General features: G+C 39.9%; 1 protein-coding gene across 2 annotated transcripts in view; it reads right to left on the bottom strand.

The window, feature by feature from the left end:
* Window positions 1–4,234: 4,234 nt before the first annotated feature.
* Window positions 4,235–25,693, bottom strand: part of LOC134209212 (NF-kappa-B essential modulator-like) — a 43,373-nt gene continuing 21,914 nt past the window's right edge. The window contains exons 1-5 of one of the 2 annotated variants that reach the window (XM_062685203.1): window positions 17,380–17,534; window positions 16,979–17,232; window positions 10,058–10,810; window positions 4,816–5,141; window positions 4,235–4,748 (exon numbers count right to left, since the gene is read on the bottom strand). In XM_062685203.1, the coding sequence (XP_062541187.1) occupies window positions 4,523–4,748; window positions 4,816–5,141; window positions 10,058–10,810; window positions 16,979–17,182 (1,509 nt within the window). In that variant the 5' untranslated portion in view covers window positions 17,183–17,232; window positions 17,380–17,534 and the 3' untranslated portion in view covers window positions 4,235–4,522. Of the gene's footprint in view, window positions 4,749–4,815; window positions 5,142–10,057; window positions 10,811–16,978; window positions 17,233–17,379; window positions 17,535–25,693 lie in introns of those variants that run through there. The other variant, XM_062685202.1, reaches the window with a different exon arrangement.

The following is a 25,693-nucleotide window of genomic DNA, read 5'->3' as shown; positions in this document are numbered from 1 at the left end:
GACTATTGGAAAGTTCAGCGCTCACCGGCTGACGAACGAAAACGGCCTACGACTAATTGATTTCGCCGCCTCCAAGAATATGGCCATTCGCAGCACCTACTTCCAACACAGCCTCGTATCGGTACACCTGGAGATCACCACTGCAGACAGAATCACAAATCGACCACGTTCTGATTGATGGACGGCACTTCTCCGACATTATCGACGTCAGGACATATCGTGGCGCTAACATCGACTCTGACCACTATCTGGTGATGGTTAAACTGCGCCCAAAACTATCCGTCATCAACAATGTTCGGTACCGACGACCGCCGCGGTACGACCTAGAGCGACTGAAGCAACCTGATGTCGCCACTGCATACGCGCAGCAGGTGAGCTCGATGGGGCCCTCTTGAGGACTGCTGGAATACAGTCAAAGCAGCCATTAACGACGCAGCGGAGAACAACGTCGGGTATATGGGTCGAAGTCGACGGAACGATTGGTTCGACGAAGAGTGCAGACAGATTCTGGAGGAGAAGGACGCAGCGCGGGCGGTCGCGCTGCAGCAAGGTACCCGGCAGAACGTGGAACGTTATAGACGGAAGCGGAGACAGCAGACCCGCCTTTTTCAGGAGAAGAAACGCCGCCTGGAAGAAGCGGAGTGCGAGGAGATGGAACAGCTGTGCCGTTCTCAAGATACACGCAAGTTCTATCAGAAGCTCAACGCATCCCGCAAAGGCTTCGTGCCGCGCGCCGAAATGTGCCGGGATAAGGATGGGAGCATCTTGACGGACGAACGTGTGGTGATCGAAAGGTGGAAGCAGCACTACGAGGAACATCTGAATGGCGCTGAGAGTACAGGCAGTGAAAGTCAAGGCAGCGGAGGAGATGACTACGTCAGTTCAGCGGACGATGGAAGCCAACCAGCCCCCACCTTGAGGGAAGTTAAGGATGCCTTAAATTTAATTTTATTGGCATATCGGTCTTGATGCTGCTCGTATAGAGGAAGGGAGCAGCGTGTGTGAGAAAGAAGATGGGAAAGAAACGGAGTCTGAATGTTATCGCTAGGCAGCGACAAGTGTGAAAATGGTTTGAAAGGTGTTGAAGTATGCGAGGGCCATTTGAGAATAATTAAATTATCGAAGCGTCCGTCTTTGCCGTACATCCTTTCTGGGGATGGCTCGGGCAGTGAATGAAAGTCACTGTTACCGAGACTAGTAACAGTGACTTTCATTCACTGCCCGAGCCATCCCCAGAAAGGATGTACGGCTGAACAGACCTTCGAACTGAGTATTCTCAAATTCAACAACAACATAAATAAATTAAACAATCACGGTCGTACAGCTTCTGTCTGTTAAGGATGCCATTCAACAGCTAAAGACCAATAAAGCAGCTGGTAAGGATGGTATCGGAGCTGAGCTCATCAAGATGGGCCCGGAAAAGCTGGCCACTTGCCTGCACAAACTGATAGTCAGAATCTGGGAAACCGAACAGCTACCGGAGGAGTGGAAGGAAGGGGTTACATGCCCCATCTACAAGAAAGGCGACAAACTGGAGTGTGAGAACTTTCGAGCGATCACCATCCTTAATGCCGCCTACAAAGTGATATCCCAGATCATCTTCCGTCGTCTGTCACCATTAGTGAACGAGTTCGTGGGAAGTTATCAAGCCGGCTTCGTTGACGGCCGCTCGACAACGGACCAGATCTTTACTGTACGGCAAATCCTTCAAAAATGCCGTGAATACCAGGTCCCAACGCACCATCTGTTCGTTGATTTCAAGGCGGCATACGACAGTATAGACCGCGTAGAGCTATGAAAATTATGGACGAGAACAGCTTCCCTGGGAAGCTTACCAGACTGATCAAAGCAACGGTGGATGGTGTGCAAAACTGTGTGAAGATTTCGGGCGAACACTCCAGTTCGTTCGAATCGCGCCGGGGACTAAGACAAGGTGACGGACTTTCGTGCCTGTTGTTCAACATTGCGCTAGAAGGTGTCATGCGGAGAGCCGGGTGTAACAGCCGGGGTACGATTTTCAACAGATCCAGTCAATTTATTTGCTTCGCGGATGACATGGACATTGTCGGCCGAACATTTGCAAAGGTGGCAGAACTGTACACCCGCCTGAAACGTGAAGCAACAAAAGTTGGACTGGTGGTGAATGCGTCAAAGACAAAGTACATGCTTGTGGGTGGAACCGAGCGCGACAGGGTCCGCCTGGGAAGCAGTGTTACGATAGACGGGGATACCTTCGAGGTGGTCGAACCTCGGATCCTTGCTAACGGCTGACAACAACGTTAGTCGTGAAATACGAAGGCGCATCATCTGTGGAAGTCGGGCCTACTACGGGCTCCAGAAGAAACTGCGGTCGAAAGATTCGCCACCGCACCAAATGTGTCATGTACAAGACGTTAATAAGACCGGTTGTCCTCTACGGACATGAAACATGGACAATGCTCGAGGAGGACTTGCAAGCACTCAGGTATTCGAGAGACGGGTGCTTAGGACCATCTTTGGCGGTGTGCAAGAAGACGGTGTGTGGCGGCGAAGAATGAACCATGAGCTCGACCAACTCTACGGCGAACCCAGTATCCAGAAGGTAGCTAAAGCCGGAAGGGTACGATGGGCAGGACATGTTGCAAGAATGCCGGACAGCAACCCTGCAAAGATGGTGTTCGCTTCCGATCCGGCAGGTACGAGACGGCGTGGAGCGCAGCGAGCGAGATGGGCAGACCAGGTGCAGAACGACTTGGCGAGCGTGGGGCGTATCCGAGGATGGAGAGATGCGGCCTCGAACCGTGTATTGTGGCGTCAAATTGTTGATTCAGTGTTATCTGTTTAGATGTTAACTAAATAAATGAATGAATCATACTTTCGCACAAGATCTTGAAAAATGATGAAAAATAATTTCGTCTATTTGGAAAAAAATCACTTCGGAATAGTGGTTTGTTTACAAAATAGAATTGTCAGTGGGAAACCCAATTACAATAGAACAATGGGAAACTCAAAGATGTTGGCTATTGTCAAACATAGGGGGTAGGATTGGGGTTGCCAGATACCTGGTGTTGACTATTAACTCTTTATTGATTGACGCTTTACAGTCGATAACCAGCCTGACGTCACCATCTTTCTTGATGATAACAACAACCGGAGATGCCCATAGACTGGTTTTAATGGGAGTAATTATTTTGTCCTTCTCAAGTTGATTCATATGGTCTTTATCCTTAAGCCGATAAGGTACGTCATAAGGTTTCCGGAAAATTAGGCGATTCTCCCTTAATACTAGATCAGCTTCGAACCCAACAATTGGAGATGAAAAATCTCTATTGAAAATATCACGATAACTTTGTTTTATGACATGCATTATCTGCTCATGATTGTTTTCTATTCTATTGACAGCCAAGTTTTCTGAATTAGATAATTGCAAAAAAATCGTCTCCATCCATTGTTGAATACATTCAACCAATCCCTTCCAATAAGAGAATTAAATTTTGGTCTCCATTTAAAACAATTAATTCTAATTTAGCCGAAATACCATTTAGACCCATTATTGTTACAAAAGATTTCCCACAAATTTCTAAATTTGATCCGTTGATCACAACCAATTTCCTGTTACTGTTCCTCAATCCAATGCCACTGAATTTTGTTTGGAACTCTGTTCTATTAATTACCGACACAGCCGAACCACTGTCCACCTCCATTACACAAGTTTTTCCTTCAATTTTTACCTCGACCAGACAAGGTTTGCTTATTTTTCTTTTTGCTGAAATCATAAGACACGGATAGTCACCTTCTTACTCGCTTTTGGAACTATGGTCTACTCGAAGCCGTTTGAAATAATCGTGGACTTCCTTTGCTCTTTTTTCCTCGCTTCTGGGTACCGAAAAATATCACCTCTTTCACTTCACACACCGCTTGTTGCAATTGCGTTAATCCCTTTTGCGTCGCTTTACGGCTGGCTTGTGCGAAATACCAACGAAAGTAAGCTCATAAAACTCGGGTGTTGCACCACCGCCGGTAGTTCATCTGTAGGACCGCCAATCCCTATGCTGAACCGCACCGATTCCACTGCAGTACATTCACTATTACCGGTACACCCACCCTATACGACTCTTCGCACGTCATTCGAGCAATCTCACGTCACTCCACTCGTAGAATAAGCCCAAATGTTTCACTTCTACCTTTACCGATTTGTTTTTTCAGAAACATTTTTTTTAATGAAGAATAAATATTATAAAATGAACAAGACTAATTCACAGCTAAACATTTTTTTATTTCAATTTTTGGTTAACAATAAGAAATAATTGTTTCGATTATTGGATATATCAGTTGCTGGATATCCTATTCTAAAGTAATACAGTTATATGAATTTAGAATTTAAAAATCAAATGAGTTTCCTTTTATAACTTATGTCAGTCATACAGACACATCCACAACAGTCCTATCCAGTTCCAGGTCGCTAACAACGAATCTCCACCAATATCGACGGATTGTATGACACTAAAATTCTCTACTTGACGCTTTGGTACCCATTAATAAATTAGACGACGCCTACACAATCCTCAACATGGTTTTGCAGGGTACACAAATCTTTGTAGGCTTTACTACACAAGGGACAATACAAGGCCGGTCTATTGAAGGTTTGCTCCTCCTGTGAAGTTACTCCTGCTGCTTCGTCCACACTCGTACCAGCCCTCGGTGGTGACGGTTCACGTTTATCCAACGATTCGTTGGCAGCACGCGTTGCTTTCTCCTCAGCGGCTCGTCTATATAAAGAATTATACATCATTAGACTCCAATTAAAAAAAACTAAAATCTACGCTTGGCCATTACCCTTTTTGAACTTCTTCGATCAACTGTTGGTTACGCTTTTGAAGCAGCTTCAGATCGCTCAGAATGCGATCCTTCTCGCTGGCCAATTCTGCTCGAGCTGTTCGTTCGGCTTCGAAGTCGGTTTTGTAGATGTCGAGCTGCGCCGTAAGGACATCAGCCTGTTCAGCGAGGGTCTTCAGTTCGCGAAGGTTCTCAGCTAGAGTGACGTCTTTTGTTTCCATTTCCCTTGCCTGGCGTTCCATTTGTACGTGATTTTTTTTGTGCACTTCCTCCGCAGCAGTCAGATTAACGCGCATGCAGTTCAGTTCATCAATGTAAACTTTTTTCTGTGCCGAAAATGTGGAAATGCAGTTAATGAAATTTATTAGTAAATTAGAATGGAATTAGCAAATTAGAATGGATGAGAAATTGTTTGATTTTCGCAGTACACTGGAGTCGGTTTTTACGCGGGGATACGTTCCATGTAAATCCCGAAATTCGCGTAAAACGACTTTTATTAAAAAATGGGTTTTCCGCTATTTTACGTGTAACCAAAGTTCTATCGGCCTGTTTCAAATATGGTGCATACTCCTTGTGGTACATAGAATATAATGTGTACAAAGCATACATTTTGGCCATCCAAAAAATCCAGGAGTAAGGCCTTTAGATCTACAAACGTAAGCAAAGGTCTGTCAATCTGTTTTAAATATATTGCGTGCTTTTTGTGGTACATTACATAGTACAAATTTCGAGATGCGCGTGGAAATAGTCATGTAAATAAGGGTCTTCCACGAAAGGCTGAATCACATAAGGCTGAAAACTCATAAGGCTGAACACGAAAGGCTGAAAAGTAAAAATCTCCCATAAGGCTGAAATAACAAAAGGCTGGAAACTTGTGAGAAAGAATTCACATTTGACGTTAAAAGGGGCACAAACTAAAATGATACGCCACCTTCTTGTGACTTCTTGTTGTCTTCAAATTTTATTCGGAATTATTATTTTTTAGTCTACACAGTTCATAAAATTTTGAGGTACCGTCGTCGGGGGGTGACAATGGTTCAAATGGGGGTGAGAATAAGTCACTGTTTCAACTACTTAGAATGCTTAGAATACATTGAATGTATCTGAGGGCAAGAAGACTAAAATATAAGAGACCTTTTTGAACGATTTTGCTCTACGACCTCCAGACTGCCGTTGAGAGCGATGACCCATTCTCACCCCCAGACCCATTGTCACTCCCGATGGCGGTAACATAGAAGCGAACAAGACTTAATTGTTCTTGGTTCTTGTATTTTCTTTTTTTTTTTAATTTTTTATTCTTTATTCTTCTCTCTTCTTCCTTCTTCTTTTTCATTTCTTATTCTTCCTCATTTTTCAGGCACTTTTCCTTGACCGATTTACTCGCAACAAGTTGCATTCGACGCAGAACACTCTACCATTGTTTTCTATTGAAAATTGGTCAGATCGGACTATGGGCTCAAGAGTAATGGCCAAAATACTATTTTTGTAATGCACGAGAAAGGCACCATCACCGCTAGGTGGATTATTCAGGGTTTATTTCTTTTTTACTTCTTGCTTTTTCAACCCTGCCTAGTTCCTTCTTCCTGTTTCTTTTCTTCCTTCTTCGTTTTACCTTCTTTCATTTTAGTTCTTCCTCCATAGTTCTTCCTTCTTAATGCCTCCTTCCTTGTTCCTATTCCCTTCTTCCTTCTTCTGCCTTCCTTGTTCCTTCTTTTTTCTTCCTACTTCTTTTTTTCTCTTTTCTTTTCTTCTTCCTTCTTCCTTTTCCTTGTTCTTCCTTCCTTCTTTCATATCTTTGTTTTTTCTTCCTTTCTGTCTTCTTTCCTCTATTTTCTTCCTTTTTCCTTATTCCTTTTTCTCTATTCTTTCTCCATTCTACATTCTTCCTTCTTTCAACCTTTTTTCCTTTTTTCAAATCCTTTCATCTTCTTTTTTTCTTCCTTTTGTCTTGTCCCTTGTTTCTTCATCTTTCTTTCTTCTTCCGGCCTGTTTTCTTCTTCCTTCATTTTTCTTCCTTTTCCCTTTATCCTTCTTCTTTCTTTTACCTTTTGTTTTTCTGTTTTTCTTCATTCCTGTCCCTTCTTCTTTCTTCCCTCTTCATTCTTCCATATTTATCCTTCCATCTTCCTTGTTTCTTTTTACTACATCAATATTCCTTCTTTCATCTTTATTTTACTTTTTCCTTCTATGTTCTTTCTTACATCTTTCATCTTTTTTCTTATTCTTTATTCTTTATTCTTTATTCTTTATTCTTCATTCTTTATTCTTTATTCTTTATTCTTTATTCTTTATTGTTTATTCTTTATTTTTTATTTTTTTTCTTCTCCCTTCTCCCGCATCGACGTCGGCGTACTTATCCAGTTTTCACCAACTTCTACTCTGTCCTTAACTTTCTTTGCGGGTTGACTTCCGCTTTGACCTACTGACCAGCTGCCAGGAATTATCGGTCCCTTGTGCCGATGGCATCGGCCGGCTGCTACCCTCTAGCGGCCCGGCGACTTGCGTCTGGTTGGTGCCTTTCGCTTTTTGGGCCGAGAAGTTGTCTTCTCGGGTCAACGCCCTTCTGGCCCCACTACACCCTGATCTACTCCGTCAAGAAGACTTTTAGCCTTTATGGTCGCCTACTGTTTGGTTTTGCTCTGAGCACCTTCGCCGGTTTGGTGCCTGAGCCGTTTTCGGTCTTTTCCTCGTTGGCCGTCAGGGCTACATCAATCGCCTCTTGGGACAAAGGCACTCTTCCAAGGAAGGAAGCGTTCTGTTCTTGTCTTACGACTCGAACATCATGGCGGTGCACCAGCAGGTTCTGTTTCAGTTGCTTACTGATATTCTGCCTTCCGCTTGCGAACTCGATAATGTTATCGAGTTGCTCGACGACCACCCGCATCCCGGGTTGTGGCCTAAATATTGTACCCAAATAGCAAAGTGTGTAGCCAAACGAGCATTACGTCACGATTGCAATCCAAGCAATGGAATGTGCGACGTCAAATTCGCGTGGTACACTTTTCCCTTCTCACTTCTCGCATCTTTATCTCATTTTTCACTTCGTCTAACTTCTCACTATTCACTTCGCGCTTCTCACTTTTCACTTCTCAACTCTTTGTTTCGCACTTCTCACATCACACACCCCACTTCTCCCATCTAACTTCTCTCTTTTTGCTTCTCACTTCTCACATCGCACATGTTGCATTTTATTTCTCATTCATCACTTCTCATATCTCACTTCTCACATCTTACATTGAATAACATCTTGTATTGAATTTCTCCTACAAGTCCCTAACTCACGCTTCCACGGGTCGTCCGATGACAAAAGACCGCCAGCTAAGGGTTGTGTACTTAGCTGGTAGTGTAGCCTAGGCACTGTTGTCCTTTTGATATTAGCTAGAGTGAGAAGGTACGCCTCGAGCGTCTGTTCACCAGGAGGTGCGGCTCAAACAGGGTCTGCCTGGTAGCCAGCAGCTGATTAACGAAATGCTGTATCGCGTCAGCTATACCTAAGGTGGCAGCCCCATCATCACGATGTAGGTAACGCGACCCCGGTAAGGTAGCTTACTGAAGCCTCCCAAATACCACGAAAAATGGAGATAGAAGAAAAAGAGAACGTTATTTTTGGCAACCGACCCGGCAACGAAATAAGGACTATGATTGGAAACTCGGTACCTGGAATGTCAGGACCCTAAATGAACCTGGATGAGTGAGCCTTCTGGCTCGCGAACTGCAGAAGATTGGAGTGAACGTGGCCGCTATTCAAGAAGTCCGATGGCCCAGATCCGGAGAACGTGAATTCCGAGCCGTGGACCCCACGACCAAAACTGCATTCAAGTATAACATCTATCACAGCGGCGGTGAAAAAGCAGAGCATGGAGTTGGTTTCGTAGTGATGGGTAAGCAGATGAAGCTGCTGCCAGAGGGATGGCCATCAGTAGCACCTACTGTGCACGAAAGAACATCCGAAAGCACACCTGGAGACACCCAAATGGTGAAACTTGCAACCTGATAGACCATGTTCTGGTGGATGGGCGCCATTTCTCGGATGTTATCGATGTGACATCGATCGGCAAATAAAACATACACCAAATAGCACAAATGATACAGACTCGATCGAATATTTACAACTATTCGAACAACATAAAACCAACCGTAACATCGTTTCTCACTTCTCAGTTCTCATTTCTCACTATTCACTTTTTACTCCTCCCTTCTCACTTTACACTACTTACTTCACACTTCTCATTTTTCACTTCGTACTTCTTACTTCTCTCTTCTCGCTTCTCACTCCTCACATCTTAAATCTCACTTATCGTATCAAATTTCTCATTTGTTACTTCTCACTTCTCAATCTCATTTCTCACTTATCGCTTCACACTTCTCACTTCCCGCATCTCGACTTACATCTCACATCTCTATTTCATTACTCATTTCTCCCTATTCGCTTCTAGCCTCTCACTTGTCACTTCTCATTTCTCCCTTCTCCCCGCTTCTCACTTCACACTCCTCATTTCTCTATTCTTGCTTCTCAAATCTTACATCTCACATATTACTTCTAATTTCGCACTCATCCCTTCTCACATCTCACATATTTTTTCTCACTTCTCACTTCACATTTCGTAGTTCTCCCTTCTTGCTTCTCACTTCTTACATCTCACATATTACTTCTCATTCGACCCAACGGATGTGGCCAAATGACTTTCGGAACTGAATACTCTAGGTGCTTTCCCTTGAAAAATACGAAATCCGCGTAAAAACCGACGTTTGCAAAAATCGATCCAAAATTTACTTTTTACGATTTTCACGTGATTTTAAGAGTTTTTTTTTAAATAAAAGGATTTTTTTCAAAATCCGCTTGAATCCTAAAAACCGCGTAAAAAAGTCGCTTAAACAGCGACCTGCGTAAAAAGCGACCCCAGTGTACAATAAATTTCATTTGTCAGATAAATTGTGGTTTACAGTTTGTGAATTTGTGTACATTAGTTTGTTATATGTAACATGAGCTACCTAACCGACCCCTAGTTTCACCGTGTTTTCGTGCAAAAAGAATCCTAACGTTGAATATCAGCTCAGAACTCTGTAGCTATGGTGATCTTATTCTAATTTCTCAATAACATTCGCATGGTTTAGTGAATTTGATTAAATTCTAGCGATACACAAAATTATAAGAAATGACATGAAAAATGATTGCAGTTTACTGGAGAAATGTGCACCCTAGGAAATATTTAAACAATATTGTACAAATCAAGATGCTTACCATGTCTTCAAATTCCATATTCTTGGCCACAACAACGGACATCTCACGCTGTAGTACCTTCATCTGTCTGTTGTGCTCCTCTGTGGCCATGAACTGCACCCCGTCTATCGGTTCCGGTTTGTTCGGCTTAACGACAACGAATTCCTGCTTTTCCAATTCAAGGCGTTCGATTTCCCGACTCATATTCTTCAAGATAGCCTCCTTTTCCGACACAACTTTTTGCAGTTCATCTATCTCGGCAAGGGCGGATGCCCGTTCAGCTTGAATCTGCTTCTGCGCTTCGTCCATCGCTTGTTTAAGAGCCATGTACTGTTTAGTGGCTTGCTTATCCTGCTCGGCTGCACGACTTTCAGCTGCGGCCACAACTTGCTTCAGCATTTCATTTTCCGTTTCCAATCTACCAATTGTGGCACACTGTTCATCGATCGTTCGAACCTGATCGGCATATTTTGCCTTGACTTCGTCCTGCCATTTTTGTATGTTGGTGAAGTTCTTTCTCATGGCTACGTTAGCCTTCTGGAGGCTCTCCTTCATTTGACCATGTTCGTCCATCATGTGCTGAAGCACTTGAATCTCATCGATTGGCATTGACGAATTCATCAGGCTAGGGAAGGTATGGAACAGGCTGGATTTGGTCTCACCCATAATAACACTCACCGCCAGGGGGTTCGTTCCGTTTAAACTAGCAACCGGTGTCGATTCTCCCTGCGACGATTTAATCGATACCGGCTGTTTGGCGTCTACACGTCCGAGCTTTGGAAAAAAATTAATTCATAAATAAGTATAGATTTCTTTAAGAATTAGGTCGTATGTGCAAAAAAGAGACTCTCTTTGTTCATACTCTTTTTTCGCGAATGGATATACTAGCTGTGAATATTATTGTAATTAGCCGTAGGTCGATCAAGCATAAGAATCAACTTGTTCGTTTGGGTGTTGAGAACAGAATGAAAAATTCTTTATTATGTCAAACTTTCCTTAATTATTATGGTTACTTAGTTCAACAAGCGCCTACTTTTCTACACTCCTCCTCGATTGCTGAACTCCTATTGCGTCTCGAAATTTTTCTAGCTTCTGCGTTGTTAATGGTTTCGTAAGCATGTCTGCTATCATTTCATTAGTTGGACAGTAGCAAACATCGATTGTTTCATCTTCATATAACTTACGGACAAAATGGTATTTTGTGTCCACATGTTTCGAACGATTGTTAATCTTCGCTGATTCCAACTGCTTAATGCATGATTGATTATCTTCATGTATCATAACTGGGGTTTGCACATCTACGGAAAAATCTTGAAGCAATCGTACGATCCATTTAAATTCTTGACAACATTCAGCTAGCGCTACGAATTCAGCTTCAGTACTACTTAGTGCAATGCAGGTTTGCTTACGTGATGCCCAACATATAGGCCCACCACCGAACAGGAAAACGTATCCAGAATTTGATTTTCGGTTAACTGCATCGCTTGCCCAATCTGCATCGACATAAACTTCTAAACAGGATTGTTCTGATTTCAATACCAGATTGAGATCCAAAGTTGACTTCAGGTAACGAAGAACACGTTTGGCTTCTGTCCAATCAGCTTGTGATGGTGCACTAACTGAGCGTCCCAAAATTGATACAGATACTGCTATGTCTGGTCGAGTATTTACAGCCACGTATAACAGACTTCCTATTAAACTGGCTTATCGATGATTGTTTAATAATGTTCCTTTCTCCTCCTTCTATTTTAGGCGGCCTAGATCTAGGGGATACTTCGATGTTTTGGCTTGTTGCATTCCAAACATTAGTAACAGCTTCTGAATATACGACTTTTGATTAAGCGAAAACGACTTACCATCGTACTGTACTTGAATGCCAAGAAAATGCTTGATGTTGCCCAAAGAAGTAACGGTGAAATGCATATTCAAGTCTTTCATGATGTTCTCGTACTCCTCTTCGTTGTAACACGCAATAACGATGTCATCCACATAAATCACGAGATATATGTTTCCTTTACTGCTGCTTCGCATATAAAGACATGGATCGTTAGTGGACTGTACGAAATTCATCTTCTTGAGAACACTATCAATCTTTTTGTTCCAAATACATCCGGCTTGTCTAAGTCCATACAGACCTTTATGGAGCAAACATACGGCATTAGAATGTGCTGATGTATATCCAGGCGGTTGTTTCATGTAAACTGCTTCTTCCATTTCTCCATGTAGATACGCAGTTTTCACATCAGCGTGTTTCACCAACATGTTCCTCCGGCCTGCAACTGTCAGCAAAGTTCTGAAAGTTACTTGGCGAACTACTGGAGCGAACACTTCGTCGAAATCTGTCCCGTACATTTGAGAAAAACCTTGAGCCACTAAACGGGCCTTGTACCGTACGATGTTCCCATCCTCGTCGAGTTTGCGCTTGAAAATCCATTTACAGCCTACGACTTTACGATTTTCGGGTAAGTTCGTCAGGGTCCAAGTTTGGTTTTCAGTCAGGGATTTCATTTCATCGTTCATTGCTGCCACCCACAGTTCTGCTTCTGGGCTTTCAATCGCTTCCTTGTACGTTCTTGGCTCTGGATCAATTTTCCGCACCATGCCCGTTGTCTCACGAAAACGCTGAGGCAATGTTCCTCTTGTGCTGCGGCTTGATCTTCGTGGCGTTACTATTTCAATTTCGTTTACATCATCTTCTATTTCACAGGTTGAATCATACAAACTTGAATCGGAAGACGTTGAAAATTCCTCCTCCTCAAAAGTATGATCGACATCCTCATTATCTGGATTCGGCTCATTTTCTTCTGGCGTGTCATGATAAATATTCGACTGATACTCTATGACTGTTGGGAATGGTTTACTTTTATGATTATCTGCTTCTGCATTTTCAACGAACCGCGCATCTCTACTAATCACTATGTCATTCGTAGCTTGGTCGATAAAACGGAAAGCCTTGTGATAATCAGAATATCCGACAAATGTTAGCTTGATAGCCTTTGGTTCAAGCTTAGTCCGCTTCACTTTGGGCACGTGGACAAACGCCGGACATCCGAACCTTTGTAGATTTCCATAGTCTGGTTTCTTGTTGAACCATAGCTCGTATGGAGTCTTGTTTACTGAACGTGATGGCAAGATGTTTTGCAAATGTACCGCTGTATTTACTGCTTCGGCCCAAAATCGAAAATCCATCTTCGCATCAAGGATCATACAGCGTGCCATTTCGACGACAGTACGGTTCTTTCGTTCGGCAACTCCATTTTGCTGTGGAGTGTAACTTGCGGTGTATTGTGGAACGATTCCATTTACTTTGTAGAACTGGCCCAAACGTTTCGCTTTATATTCTCCGCCTTGGTCTGAACGAATGATAACTGGGTTTTTCCCAAAACGATTGTGTACCATGCTCACATACTCTTCGATTTTGTCAATGGCTTCTGATTTACGCTTGAGAAAATATACAAAGGTGTATCGTCTGTAATCATCGATCATTGTTAGAAAGTATCTTGAACCTCCAGGTGACGGTGATGTATTCATTGGTCCTTAGATATCTGTATGAACGAGATCCAGTATCTTTGATGATATTCTTGTTGCTTATTTCGAAAACGGTAATCGTGGTAGTTTACGTCGAATACAACATTCGCAAGGTTGCTGAACGTCACATTTGCGAATGGCCATGCCCGTAGCTAAATCTTCACTTACTACTTGCCTAATTGCTTCGGGGTCACGATGCCCTAGCTTCCGGTGCCACATATGGATACAATCATGTGGATGTTCAACTGCTTGCATTCCTTGTTGCTTTGCTAATTCCAGGTAGAACAGTCCACCGGCTTTACGTGCGACGGCTGCAACGCTTCCCCTGCTCTTGATAAGACACCCACTGAACTTCGTAAAATAGACTTCTGCTCCTTTGTCAATTAATCTGCTTACTGATATCAGGTTTGACTCAATTCAGGAACGTAGTATACATCGGACAATTCAATTTCATTTTCTTTGCCTTGATCATTACAGCATAACAGTTTACCGGAACCGATACCCTTCACGTACGTCTCGTTACCGTCGGCCAAAGTGATGGATACTCCCGAACTGTTCTCCAGTTTATCAAAAAATGTACGGTCGGCACACATATGCGATGTCGCTCCTGAATCAACGATCCATGCCTTGGAAAAGTTTTTATCTCCGCCGGCCATAAAAGCGAACGACGTATCTTTGCCGATTCTTGCACTTTTGCCCTTGGATGTAGTTTTTGACTTCTTTCCATTTTGCGGATGATTGGGATAATTTCCGGACTTCAGTAAGGGACATTCGCGCTTCATATGCCCTGGTTTGTTGCAGTTATGACAAATAATGCTTCCTTTTCCTCTATCCCCACCTGCCCGTAAAATGGTTTCTCCATGATGAGATTTTTCAGCTCGCTTCTGAGCTTCATCAAGCAGCTTTCTTTTAACCAAATCCATAGTTAGTTCTTGATCGGATCGGCTTTCGAGTGCTGTAGTGAGAGTATCGAAAGAGTCCGGCATGCTCTTCAGCACCATCGCAACTTTGAGACTTGGTTCCAACTCTTGTCCAGCGTTTGACAGACTTGCGAACAACTCATCCATTCTAAATATGTGACCTTCCATATCGCCATCATCCCTATACTCCGCCTTGCATAGTTTCTTCAGTACAGAGACTCTGGTGCACATTGTGGTCTTCTGGTGGTGGGCTTCAAGTGCTTTCCACGTTTCGCTTGATGTCTTGCAATTTCTGATGAGAGGGTGTTGGCTATCGTCGACAAGTAGAGCAATCGTGGCACGAGTTCTTGCATCTCCTTCCTTCCATGGATCCGTCAGAGGTTCGGGGGCGGCCTCATTGACATACTTCCACAGATTCTCACGGATTAGTAGCATCTCGACCTTGAATCTCCAACTTTCGTAGCCTCCACTTCGTAGCTTCTCAACGCAAAATTTGCTTCCATCCATTTAGAAAGTTTTGAAAAAAGACAAAATGAATCTTGAATCTTCTATTAAAAATGGCCCATAACCTATTGTAATTAGCCGTAGGTCGATCAAGCATAAGAATCAACTTGTTCGTTTGGGTGTTGAGAACAGAATGAAAAATTCTTTATTATGTCAAACTTTCCTTAATTATTATGGTTACTTAGTTCAACAAGCGCCTACTTTTCTACAAATATTTGGTTACTTTTTTACTTCAGCACGCTAGTCTAAGCCTAGGATAGGATGCGTCAATTAGTCATTAAAAATCGTATCGATTTTCTGTCACAATCGTACCGGTTGCTGATTGGTTGGAAATGACAATCGATTACTTCGATTGGCGGCGACGCGTTTTTTGTAGGGCAGCATGTTGTTAGTTTGGCCGTGTTGCTGGTTTGTAAAATTGATATTAGGAATTTACGTGAATGTTTGAGTTCGAGTTTTTCGACACAAAACTAATTTATATTGAGCATATAAATTATTCTCAATGGTTGTATAGATTTAAAACTGTTGGTTGTATGCATTATAATCAACTTTTCTGTCATTTTAGATCTAAAACTCTTTTTTTAATTAGCGAAAACATCTCTCTGTTAGTCTTTCACTTCCCTTACATAAATAATGGATGGAACGGAAAGTAAAACGTCAAGTTTTTATACGTGATGTTTGCAAGATTTTGTACCAAATTGATTTGGCTGCACTGCATACCACCTCGTCAGAGCAACCGACTAAAAAACAACAAGGCAGTCTCAATTGAATTGTCACATCCTGTCCTAGGTCTAAGCTATGGGCGATTTGGCATTGCAAGAAAAAGAAGGAAATGACGAAAATTTTAAAGTACTTCTTAAAAAATCTAGACGTAATTTTATTAAAAACAATTATCAGTACGGGGTTGAAAATTTTTAATACTTTAATACTAATATAAAACGAAACATCCACAAAAAATTTAAACGTTTTTTAATTAAATTAGGGTAACCGTACCCTTAGTGGAGGTAGCACCAATAGTGGAGGTGGTGGAGTTTTAATGAGATTTATCATATTTATACACTTTACGATGGTTTCAGTTGATGCGTCGTGCTTTAAATATCCTGTTAAATGCAACTTATCCTGAGATTTCGCTTGAAAAACTATTGAAAACAATGATTTTCCTTAACAAAATTGACTCCCTTGCACGTATAGTGGTGCAACTGCACCAATAGTGACGAGTCTCTTAAGAAACCAATGGATAGCACCACTATGGGAACCAAAATTAATTTTTACCACCACTAAAGGAACAGTGGTGCGAGCAATATTTTTGGTAATTGTTGATATTAAATGACGTCTATCTCATTTTTGTTAGCAAATTTATTAGTTTATCTATTGACTAAGATATTAAAGCTTTCCCATGCATAATTATCAATTTTAAAAAAATAATTTCTTTTGTGGATCTACTAATACCTCCACTGTTGGTACTGTTTACTAGGTACTAGATTTTTTAAAGAATTGTTTTAATCCTTAAAAGAGCAACGTAAATAACCAGTAAAATCATTTACATTAAACGTATTCGAAGGATGATATTTGAAAAAAAAATGCACTGGAGAGCATACGGGAAGTTTTTTAAACTCTTCTCAAAAATTCTTGGAGCTATTTACCTAAAAACGGTTAGGAGTACGGGGTTGGACTTTCCTTCCTCTGCGTAATAAACGCAATTTTTCGATTTCAAATTTTATTTCGAGTCACACTGTATATCAAAGTCGATGTGCACATCGATACACAGTATAAGAAAAGTCCAACCCCGTACTGTTTTCCGTTTTCAATTAAATAGCTTCTAGAATTTTTGAGAAGAGTTTTTAAAAAATTCTTACCCGTTTATTTTGTTTAATATCATCCTTCGACTTCTTCTTCTTCATGCAACCTTTAATCGCCATGCCGAATATGTACGACTCTAAATAATTTATTTAATATTTAATATTATTGTTTAACATTAAGTAAAACTTACCGAGGAAGTTGCCACTTTTGCCGGCTGCAGTGACTCATCCGCGTGAATCAGACTGAAGGTGTTTGAAATGGGCTGACCTTTGATGGAGGTGACCATTATTTGGCCATCCAGTGACTTTTCGTTGGTGCCATCGCCAGCCAAATACTGTTCCATGGAAGGCGTCGGCGACGATCCCAGGATAGTGAACGATTCCTCGTCTAACATTCTGTATTTTTTTTTTCGGTCCAATTGCGATGTGAACAATATTAATGGTTCTATGCACAGGAGACGGTCACAGGAAGAAAATTGTCGACAGTAGTTAGGTATAGGTAGATCAATAAAAGCAGAGTCTATTATAATATATATAATATACACATATAAGGCTAAATTTAGACAGACTAGTTATTTTTGTTGCAACTTACTCTGGTCGTGGTAAAAAATTAATAAATTATGCCAATTATGCACTTTTATTTGCTATCCGACCTGATCCGAAAATCCCGAAAGTTCTAATGACGTCACGTAAAGTCAAAATAAAAAAAAATTGGGTGTAAACCTAAACATCACAGATGATAACCCTTTTTGCCGAGGTCTCAGCCGAGCGCAGCAAATACACGGGTAGATCAAACAACCCAAATTTTGAGTTGTTTTCAATCTGGCATCTCTTTCATCACTGAAAAAAATCCATGGATTTGCATGGTAAAAACTATACACGGTTAGATCAAACAACCCAAAATGAAGTTCAAACAACTCAAAATTAAGTTCATTTCACTTAGGGTCTGTCTCATTTGGAGAATTAAACTTAAAAGTGACAGTTCGAAAATTAAGAAATCACCCCGTTATAAGAATGGCTGGTGCTACCCAGCAATTCCAACAGGACATCGATGGAAAATGATTCGATATCTGTCAAAAGTAATCTTGCTCTGCGAGCAGGGTTATTTGATAATTATTGAAATGTCACTTTTAAGTTTAATTCCAGTTTAATTATCCAATTGAGACAGACCCTTAATTTGGACCGTTGGTGGGGGAAGCCAATTTTGAGTTGGATTGCCGAACTCGGATTTGAGTAGTTTCCGTTTGATCCCGTGTGAAAAAGTACCTAAATATTAAGTTGTTTCCACCTAATGTTAAGTTCAAATAGGTTTAAACAACCTAAATTTGAGTTCAACCCCTCTAACCTAGCGTTGGCTTCCCCCATCGAACTGCTATCGTTGGGTGGTTTTCTTTCTCTGTTTTTGACATCAAAGGATGGAAAAAAAGAGATGCCAGATCGAAAACAACTCAAAATTTGGGTTGTTTGATCTACCCGTGTAGATAGTGGAATATTCTACTATCTATAAATAGTAAAAACTATATTGTAGCGCGCCCACCAAATCGGAACGCGCGTGTGCGACACGCGACGTGAGACTGACACCCGATTCAATTGTCAAAGTCACAGTTGACATTTTTGTCATTGTTTCATTGTTGAGTCTTGAGAGTGAAATTACTGTTCAAAACATTAGCGGGCTCATCTATTTAAAAAATAGCTTATTTCACGTTAAATGCTGGGAAATTGGAATTTAAAGCATACTCTTCCATTTGTAAAGCAGAGAGTGAAATTGGAATTATTCATTCACGCAACATTTTTTTGAAATTTATCGAATGATTCTGGTGGGAATCGACCACATAAACAAATACACGACAAACTACACGTTATTTAACATGACAGAAAATTATCCCTGTGGTATCCGCGTGTGTTAAGCACGAAGGTGTATACAAGACTAAGTTCTCTTCAATTGCACTGTCCAGCATGCATATGCTGTTGCACTACCACTTAGATAGTGTGGCATACGCGGATGTACTTCATAGATACTACCTAGAGCAGATCAACATGATATGGCGCATATATCAACGAGATACCTGTCACCACATCCCCCTTTCTATAAATTATATATTAACAAATAGCACTAAAATATAATAAAGCATTCATAACACACTAAATGTTCAGCAACTTGTACGTCATTAGTTTGAGTCACGTAAACAATCCATAATAAGGATAAATACTCGAGAGTATCGATATAGTGTTTCCTTAGAACCTTCAAACTTTACATTTCAAGCGTAGCTTACTTATTGGTAAATTACAATCAAGTCAAATTCAAATACATGATAACACCTCCACCATTTCCAAACAGATTGATGTATCCAGAAATATGTGGTATATCGACTAAAAGGATTCGACGCAGGTGTTTCGATGATCAAACTGAAAATAATCAGTTTCGTTTAATATTTATATAGCAACTTAAATTGATTAATAAATTATTTTAATCATTCTACTCCGCTTTAATGCCAAATATCCTTTGAGGTATGGTCAACATACCTTTCTTTGATGTTTATCTTCAATTGGGAGCTACATTTGTCTGATAATGTATATCCAACGCATTACAATTAGTTTATTGTATATCCAAGCCATTCCTCAACATGGATATATTCCATGGTGGTTTTAGTCGCCTCAATTCAGCACGGTCCATGGCTATATACTGTATGTCGTCAGCCACGCAGTCTTCCGAGGGTTCGCAAACTTTTTGTGTCCATCAGATCGCTGTCGAGAACCATTTTTACCTGGTGACATTCCGACATTCTGGCTATGGCTACCGCAGTCCTCCAACCATCGCGGTGTGAACGATGGCTGGTTCTCCCAACTTTGATGCAACTCGTATTTTTTTTTAATATCTTTATTAAGAAGACTTTCAGCCCTAGGCTGGCTCGTCTCCGAACTCGTATTACATATTCGCCCTTCTCAAGCACTGTTCTTTCGAAAACTCCAAATTCTCCTCGATACTCTATGAGCATCGTCCAGGTTCCGTGTCCGTAGATAACCACCGGTCTAACCAGCGTTTTGGAACTAGTCATCTTAGTACGGTATTTATGTCTTTATGCTGTATTTGAATATATATTTATTTTTTTATAATATATATATTACAATTCTGACCGCAGATAATATGTGTGAGCAAGTATTCTAGAATATTAATTGTCTAATACACAGTAGCAAACTCACCCGAATAAAAAAGTCCAATAGAATTACAATAGAAATTATTGTAACAATACGATAAATGTAATTGTAATTACAATAAACTCTATTGCTGCTCACAATATAATAACAATTGAGAATATTGTTTTCCACCATAAATCCTATTGTAAATGGAAGTTTTACAATAGAAAATAGGGGTTGTTAGTAACCGTAACAATAAAAAAATCGTTTATTTCTCGAATAAAATTTTTGCCATTACAATAGAATTTATTGTAATTCTATTGTCAACATTTCTCTGTCAATAGATTTTATTGTACGTTTATTGGAACAACAATAAGGCAATTTAATTGGTACAATAGAAGAACAATAGAAATGAATGTTCATCAATAAAATGTATTGTAATTTTATGATATTTTAATGTAATACTATTGTATTTTCTATTCGGGCAATTCCTAAGTTTGTAGAAGCATATAGTGCCTAATACTCTATAACTTATATGCTGTTTATATTTATCTTATTCTAACTGTTTAAGTTTTGGTGAATATAAACTGATGATTGGTAACAATATCTTGAATATCCTAAGATAGCACATATGCTGTTCACATGAACATGGTAAAGGTAGATGTAACAATGTTTCTACGACTGAGAAATAGTTTATAAAAGATATTAATACCTACTAGACTAGCTAATATCAATAGTAAACCTACAGATGAATTCTCGCATTCCACTCGATAGTACTTGGTATGCTGTCGTAGTACCAGTACAATATTACTATGTTCTAAGCTTCATACAACAGGCTCAACAGATTAGATTCGTCGAAAGATTCAGCAATCTATGATAAATATTGTATGCGTTCGATGCCATAAGAACATGCTACCATTAATATACGCTAGTATTTTAAGTCAACCCGAACTTCTTCTTCAGACGTCACTCATCATTTCTGTGATTGACTGCAACAACAGCTGCAGTGCGGTGTTGCGATAATTAAGTTTTACCTTCACCCGTTCACCGTTGTCGTATATGATCCATGGGTTACCATTGTAAGCAGTGGGGCCCACCACAGTAGCATATATGTGCTACGGGAGTTGACCTATAAGCACACTTAGTTGACCGTGTTAGTATAAAAAGAACCTCAACAGATCCCAGTACCCCCCTAAAGACTAGTTGGAGTATTAGTGGACAAATCTTCAACGTATTCGAAGGTCTACTAAAGCTGTGGAATTCGTGATTTGAGTTTCTCGACCTTTAACATAAGGAGACATAATCAAACAAAATCGAAACATGTATTTCGCAATTAAAGATTTTGACTTGATCTAGGTGACGACATAACAACAATCATGTTCTGGTCACGCACTCTTTAGCACGGTGTATCATATAATCGTTCCATTCCCAAAGCTCTTCAAGAATTGAGGTAGCCACGATTATAAAATCTATTATATTTCAATCAGCCAAATAATAGATCACTTTAATATACTCAAAAACTGTACTCCCTACAAAGATTTGCTATTTCGCTAATGTCGAACTTAAGTACATGCATTACTAACTTTCTTAATGAACGCATATTGCCTCCATTTTTTATTACAAAGCCTCTACTGTGCACATTTTTCATTTTTAGCGTATACCTTTTTTTCATGGACTACAACTACATCATTCACATTTTATATACTGAATTTCAGCCCTCGGTTTAATGGCAATGACCTCTCAGTGACTTTATTCACAGCGCCTTTGCGTTCTTAGTGAACTTAATCACAGTGCGTCTTGCATTTTTTGGTGAATTTAATCAAAGCTCTTGCGCTCTCAGTGAATTTAATCACAGCGCTTTTTCGCTCTCAGTGAATTTAATCACAGTGCATCTTGCACTCTAAGTGAATTTAATCACAGCTCCTTTGCGTTCTCAGTGAATTTAATCACAGTGCATCTTGCACTCCCAGTGAATTTAATCACAGCGCCTTTGCGCTCTCAGTGAATTTAATCACAGCGCCTTTGCGCTTTCAGTGAATTTAATCACAGCGCCTTTGCGCTCTCAGTGAATTTAATCACAGTGCATCTTGCACTCCCAGTGAATTTAATCACAGCGCCTTTGCGCTCTCAGTGAATTTAATCACAGCACTCTCAGTTTCTTTCAGTAGATTTCACACAATAAATAAATTTATTATAATTTAAACCAACACGTGAAATCAATTGTACCACAATATTTTTTTTATAAGTACTTCCCTGAGTTATCTTCCACAGCAATCACAATCTAACAAACCAGTTTTGCATCTAACTTCACACTTATCATTGAATCAACTCACTTCACAATCTAATCACATTTATTAACTGATGAATAAATTAGCGTAACACTATCATTTGTTTTAAATTTTCAACGTTCCACATGTTGTAACACAGCTACATACGATGAAGATTACCATTTCCGACACAGTTATATTTATTCGATTATTGACCACGCCGTTAGTTAAAACGTAAATTAATTTCACTATTATCACAACGACTGATTTCTGAGAAATGACGATGGCTATAACAATAATTATTCTCATCACTAAAAATATTCGTTTTATTTTAGTTTCCAAATTTTTATTGAAACGTAGAAATAAATATCAACCGTGTATTTTAATTTCCTTGAATTCGAATGAATCATTTGAAATAAATGTTTAGAACCACCTTTCTATGCTGAAGAATATGAGAGTGTTTTCCGTGATTTGTACATAACGTTTTACTTTTTGAAACTTCAAATCGTTTAACCCAGAAGAAGTTTAACCATGCACGCAATGTTTAGTGATATAATTATTAGTGGCCTGTTTACAAAATACTTGATTTGTTTCTACAAAACGCCAAAACAAGCAACAATGGAAGTATATACATGTCGTTCATATCTATGCAGAGTAGAAATAACATTACGTTTCATTTATCTTCAACAAAAATGATGAAACCTTAGATATTATATAAACAAAAAAAAGGCGAATATTCAATTGGAATGGAAATTATGCCAACACATATGTTTCTGTCGACATACTTTCATCCAATCATTATTGGGAGATGCTCTCAAAAACGACCCGTTAATGTCACATCATGCATGGCTACAACCATCATCTTCCATGCTTATATAATTACTTGTTATGGTCCCAGCCTGACCCAACAGGCGCAAATGAGAGCAAACATCTATCATTAGAAAAGTGTAACTATTTTTACATTCGCCGACTACTTATGACGCTTTTCTATTCGAGATCAAAAGCAACGGTATCAAATATACTTCATAATGATGAGCTCTAGAAAATTGTGAATCAAATTCTACGTCTATAATCCGTGCATATTGCAGCGCAGAACTGCAAAATAAACACGTCAACTAAGCCACATCTAAACTACATAAAATAATTAATAATCATGAGCTCGACCTTTCTCGATATATATTAATGTTTTATCTGTGCTATAGTTTCGTCATACTCTATTCGTGACTTACTTGATTCCAGAACAAATGATACAACACTTACGGCAGCGGCTGCTAAATACATCATCCTGTAAACACTGAACAAGAAAAGACAATACAGTCACATGTAATTGCGCTTTCAAGTATTTGAGCATCAGACACTAAACACTTCATCACATCCCTATCCGTCTCAATGTCACCATCAATCGATATAGGTAACACTAAACACAAATTAATGCACTCTTCCGCACTTCTCTTCCACCTGTTGCTGCCCATTAGCCACGAACCACGGCCGGCAAAGGCTTTCTTTTCAATTCTATTTTTTTTTCTCACTTTCTTTTGTGCGGACATGATCAACGCCATAGCGAGCACTGCACATCTTGGATCACGCGTTTTCTAGCACTATGAACCACCAAACTAAACAATAGTTTAGGAAATTTCTTAAAATTGTTTCGATATTAAACAATATTATGACAATGATGCTTCTATCCAGCAAAAAAACGTGCGAACAGACGAAATTTTTGTGTTTTTTCTCCTCGTCGCCATTTGTGGTATCCGCGTGTGTTAAGCACGAAGGTGTATACAAGACTAAGTTCTCTTCAATTGCACTGTCCAGCATGCATATGCTGTTGCACTACCACTTAGATAGTGTGGCATACGCGGATGTACTTCATAGATACTACCTAGAGCAGATCAACATGATATGGCGCATATATCAACGAGATACCTGTCACCACAATCCCTTTTTGTTTTATAGAATAAAATTAATTAAACATGTACATGTTTCATGGAGGAAATAATTCTTTTTCTTAAATAAAGAGCTAATTTAATAAAAGAACTTATGTTAAAGAACAGATCAACGATTAATATGGTTTTCTTAAGAGCCCCGCACATAGCATACGTTTGCGTTGCGTTTGACAGTTTTCCCATGGGAAATGTGTCAAACGCAACGCAAACGTATCCTATGTGCGGGACTCTTTAGGATGTTGAAACAATATACATACTTTTCCGTTTTACATTAAATTGGTATATTTTTCTTCAACATGTAGTCGCGTATGAACTAAACCAAGATGACGTCACGCGTCGATTTTCAGCAAGAAGAAAACCTCATCTGAGGGCAAAGTTTACAAAAAATGAACATCAACGTGAACATCCGGTGAACTAAAAGCTCCGAATTCACTCAAATGTTCATCGGCCCGCAGCGGATGTCATTTTTTCGAGCGAAAAGAAGAAGAATCGTGAAAAAAGAAGACACTCGTGGTTAAGTCCATGAGAGAGTTGCTTTCTGAAACGCGCTCTATTTCTGGTTTTCAGTTGAATACCCAATATATACACGGTTAGAAAAAAGTACCTAATTTTAGGTACTTTTTTTTCTCTTGCATCTCCCTCCCTCTTCCTTTTGTTGTCATAAAATGAAGAGCAAAACCACTCAACAAGGACATTAAAGTGTGGGAACCCAACGTTGAGTAATCTCATGTTTACAAAAGTTGAGTGAAATTTACCTAACTTTTGATTAGTTTCTATTTAAAATTAAGTATATTTTACTTAATATTAAGTGAATTTTATTTAATTTCAAGGAAAAACTACTTAATTTTGGGTTCCCACACTGAACCCCCGATTTGAATGAAAAGTACCTAATATTAAGTACTTTTTTCTAACCGTGTAGTACACGGATAAACTCAGAAACTCATTAATGAGTAAAAAAGTACTCACTTTAAGATGTTATATGTAACTGTCAAAAAATGAGGGAAAATTGACAACTTTAAATGGGTGAAAAAACACCCATTTCAAGAATGGGATTCTAGTTCAAAAATGATTATAGTATACACACAAATGGGTGAAAAAACACTTGGGGAGAAATTGCCAGTCCGATTGCCTCGAGGTTTAACAGGGGGGTAATATGCGGTGCATCGCGCCTCCTCTGCATGTAGTATGAAGCAAATGTAAATAAACAATCCCACATTTTTTTCGTTAGTCAGCAGTAGTGTAGGTTAACCAATATCCTACAAGAATCCAGTTCGAAAAATGATACACTTGCCAAGCGGGGTGGCCCAGGGTGGCCCGCCTTTCCCAAGCGGCGAGGCCCGGATAATACATCTTAGGTAGGCTAGATTTGTTCGTGGATGACAGGCTTATCCCCCCCCCTGAGGTTTAAGGTGATTATACAATCAAGCCATGTGGTGAATTTTAAATTCACCACACGGTTTTCTACTTCTATTATCAAAAGTTCATATCTAGCGTAATAATTTTCGTACAATGCTGAAATTAAAGTCGATTGTTTAGCATAAGTATGCAAACGATCTACGGA

This window comes from Armigeres subalbatus, chromosome 2 (assembly GCF_024139115.2).
Source record: "Armigeres subalbatus isolate Guangzhou_Male chromosome 2, GZ_Asu_2, whole genome shotgun sequence".
Taxonomy (NCBI): domain Eukaryota; kingdom Metazoa; phylum Arthropoda; class Insecta; order Diptera; family Culicidae; genus Armigeres; species Armigeres subalbatus.
Note: the sequence above shows the minus strand (reverse complement) of the source record. Positions and strands in the feature narration are given on the sequence as shown.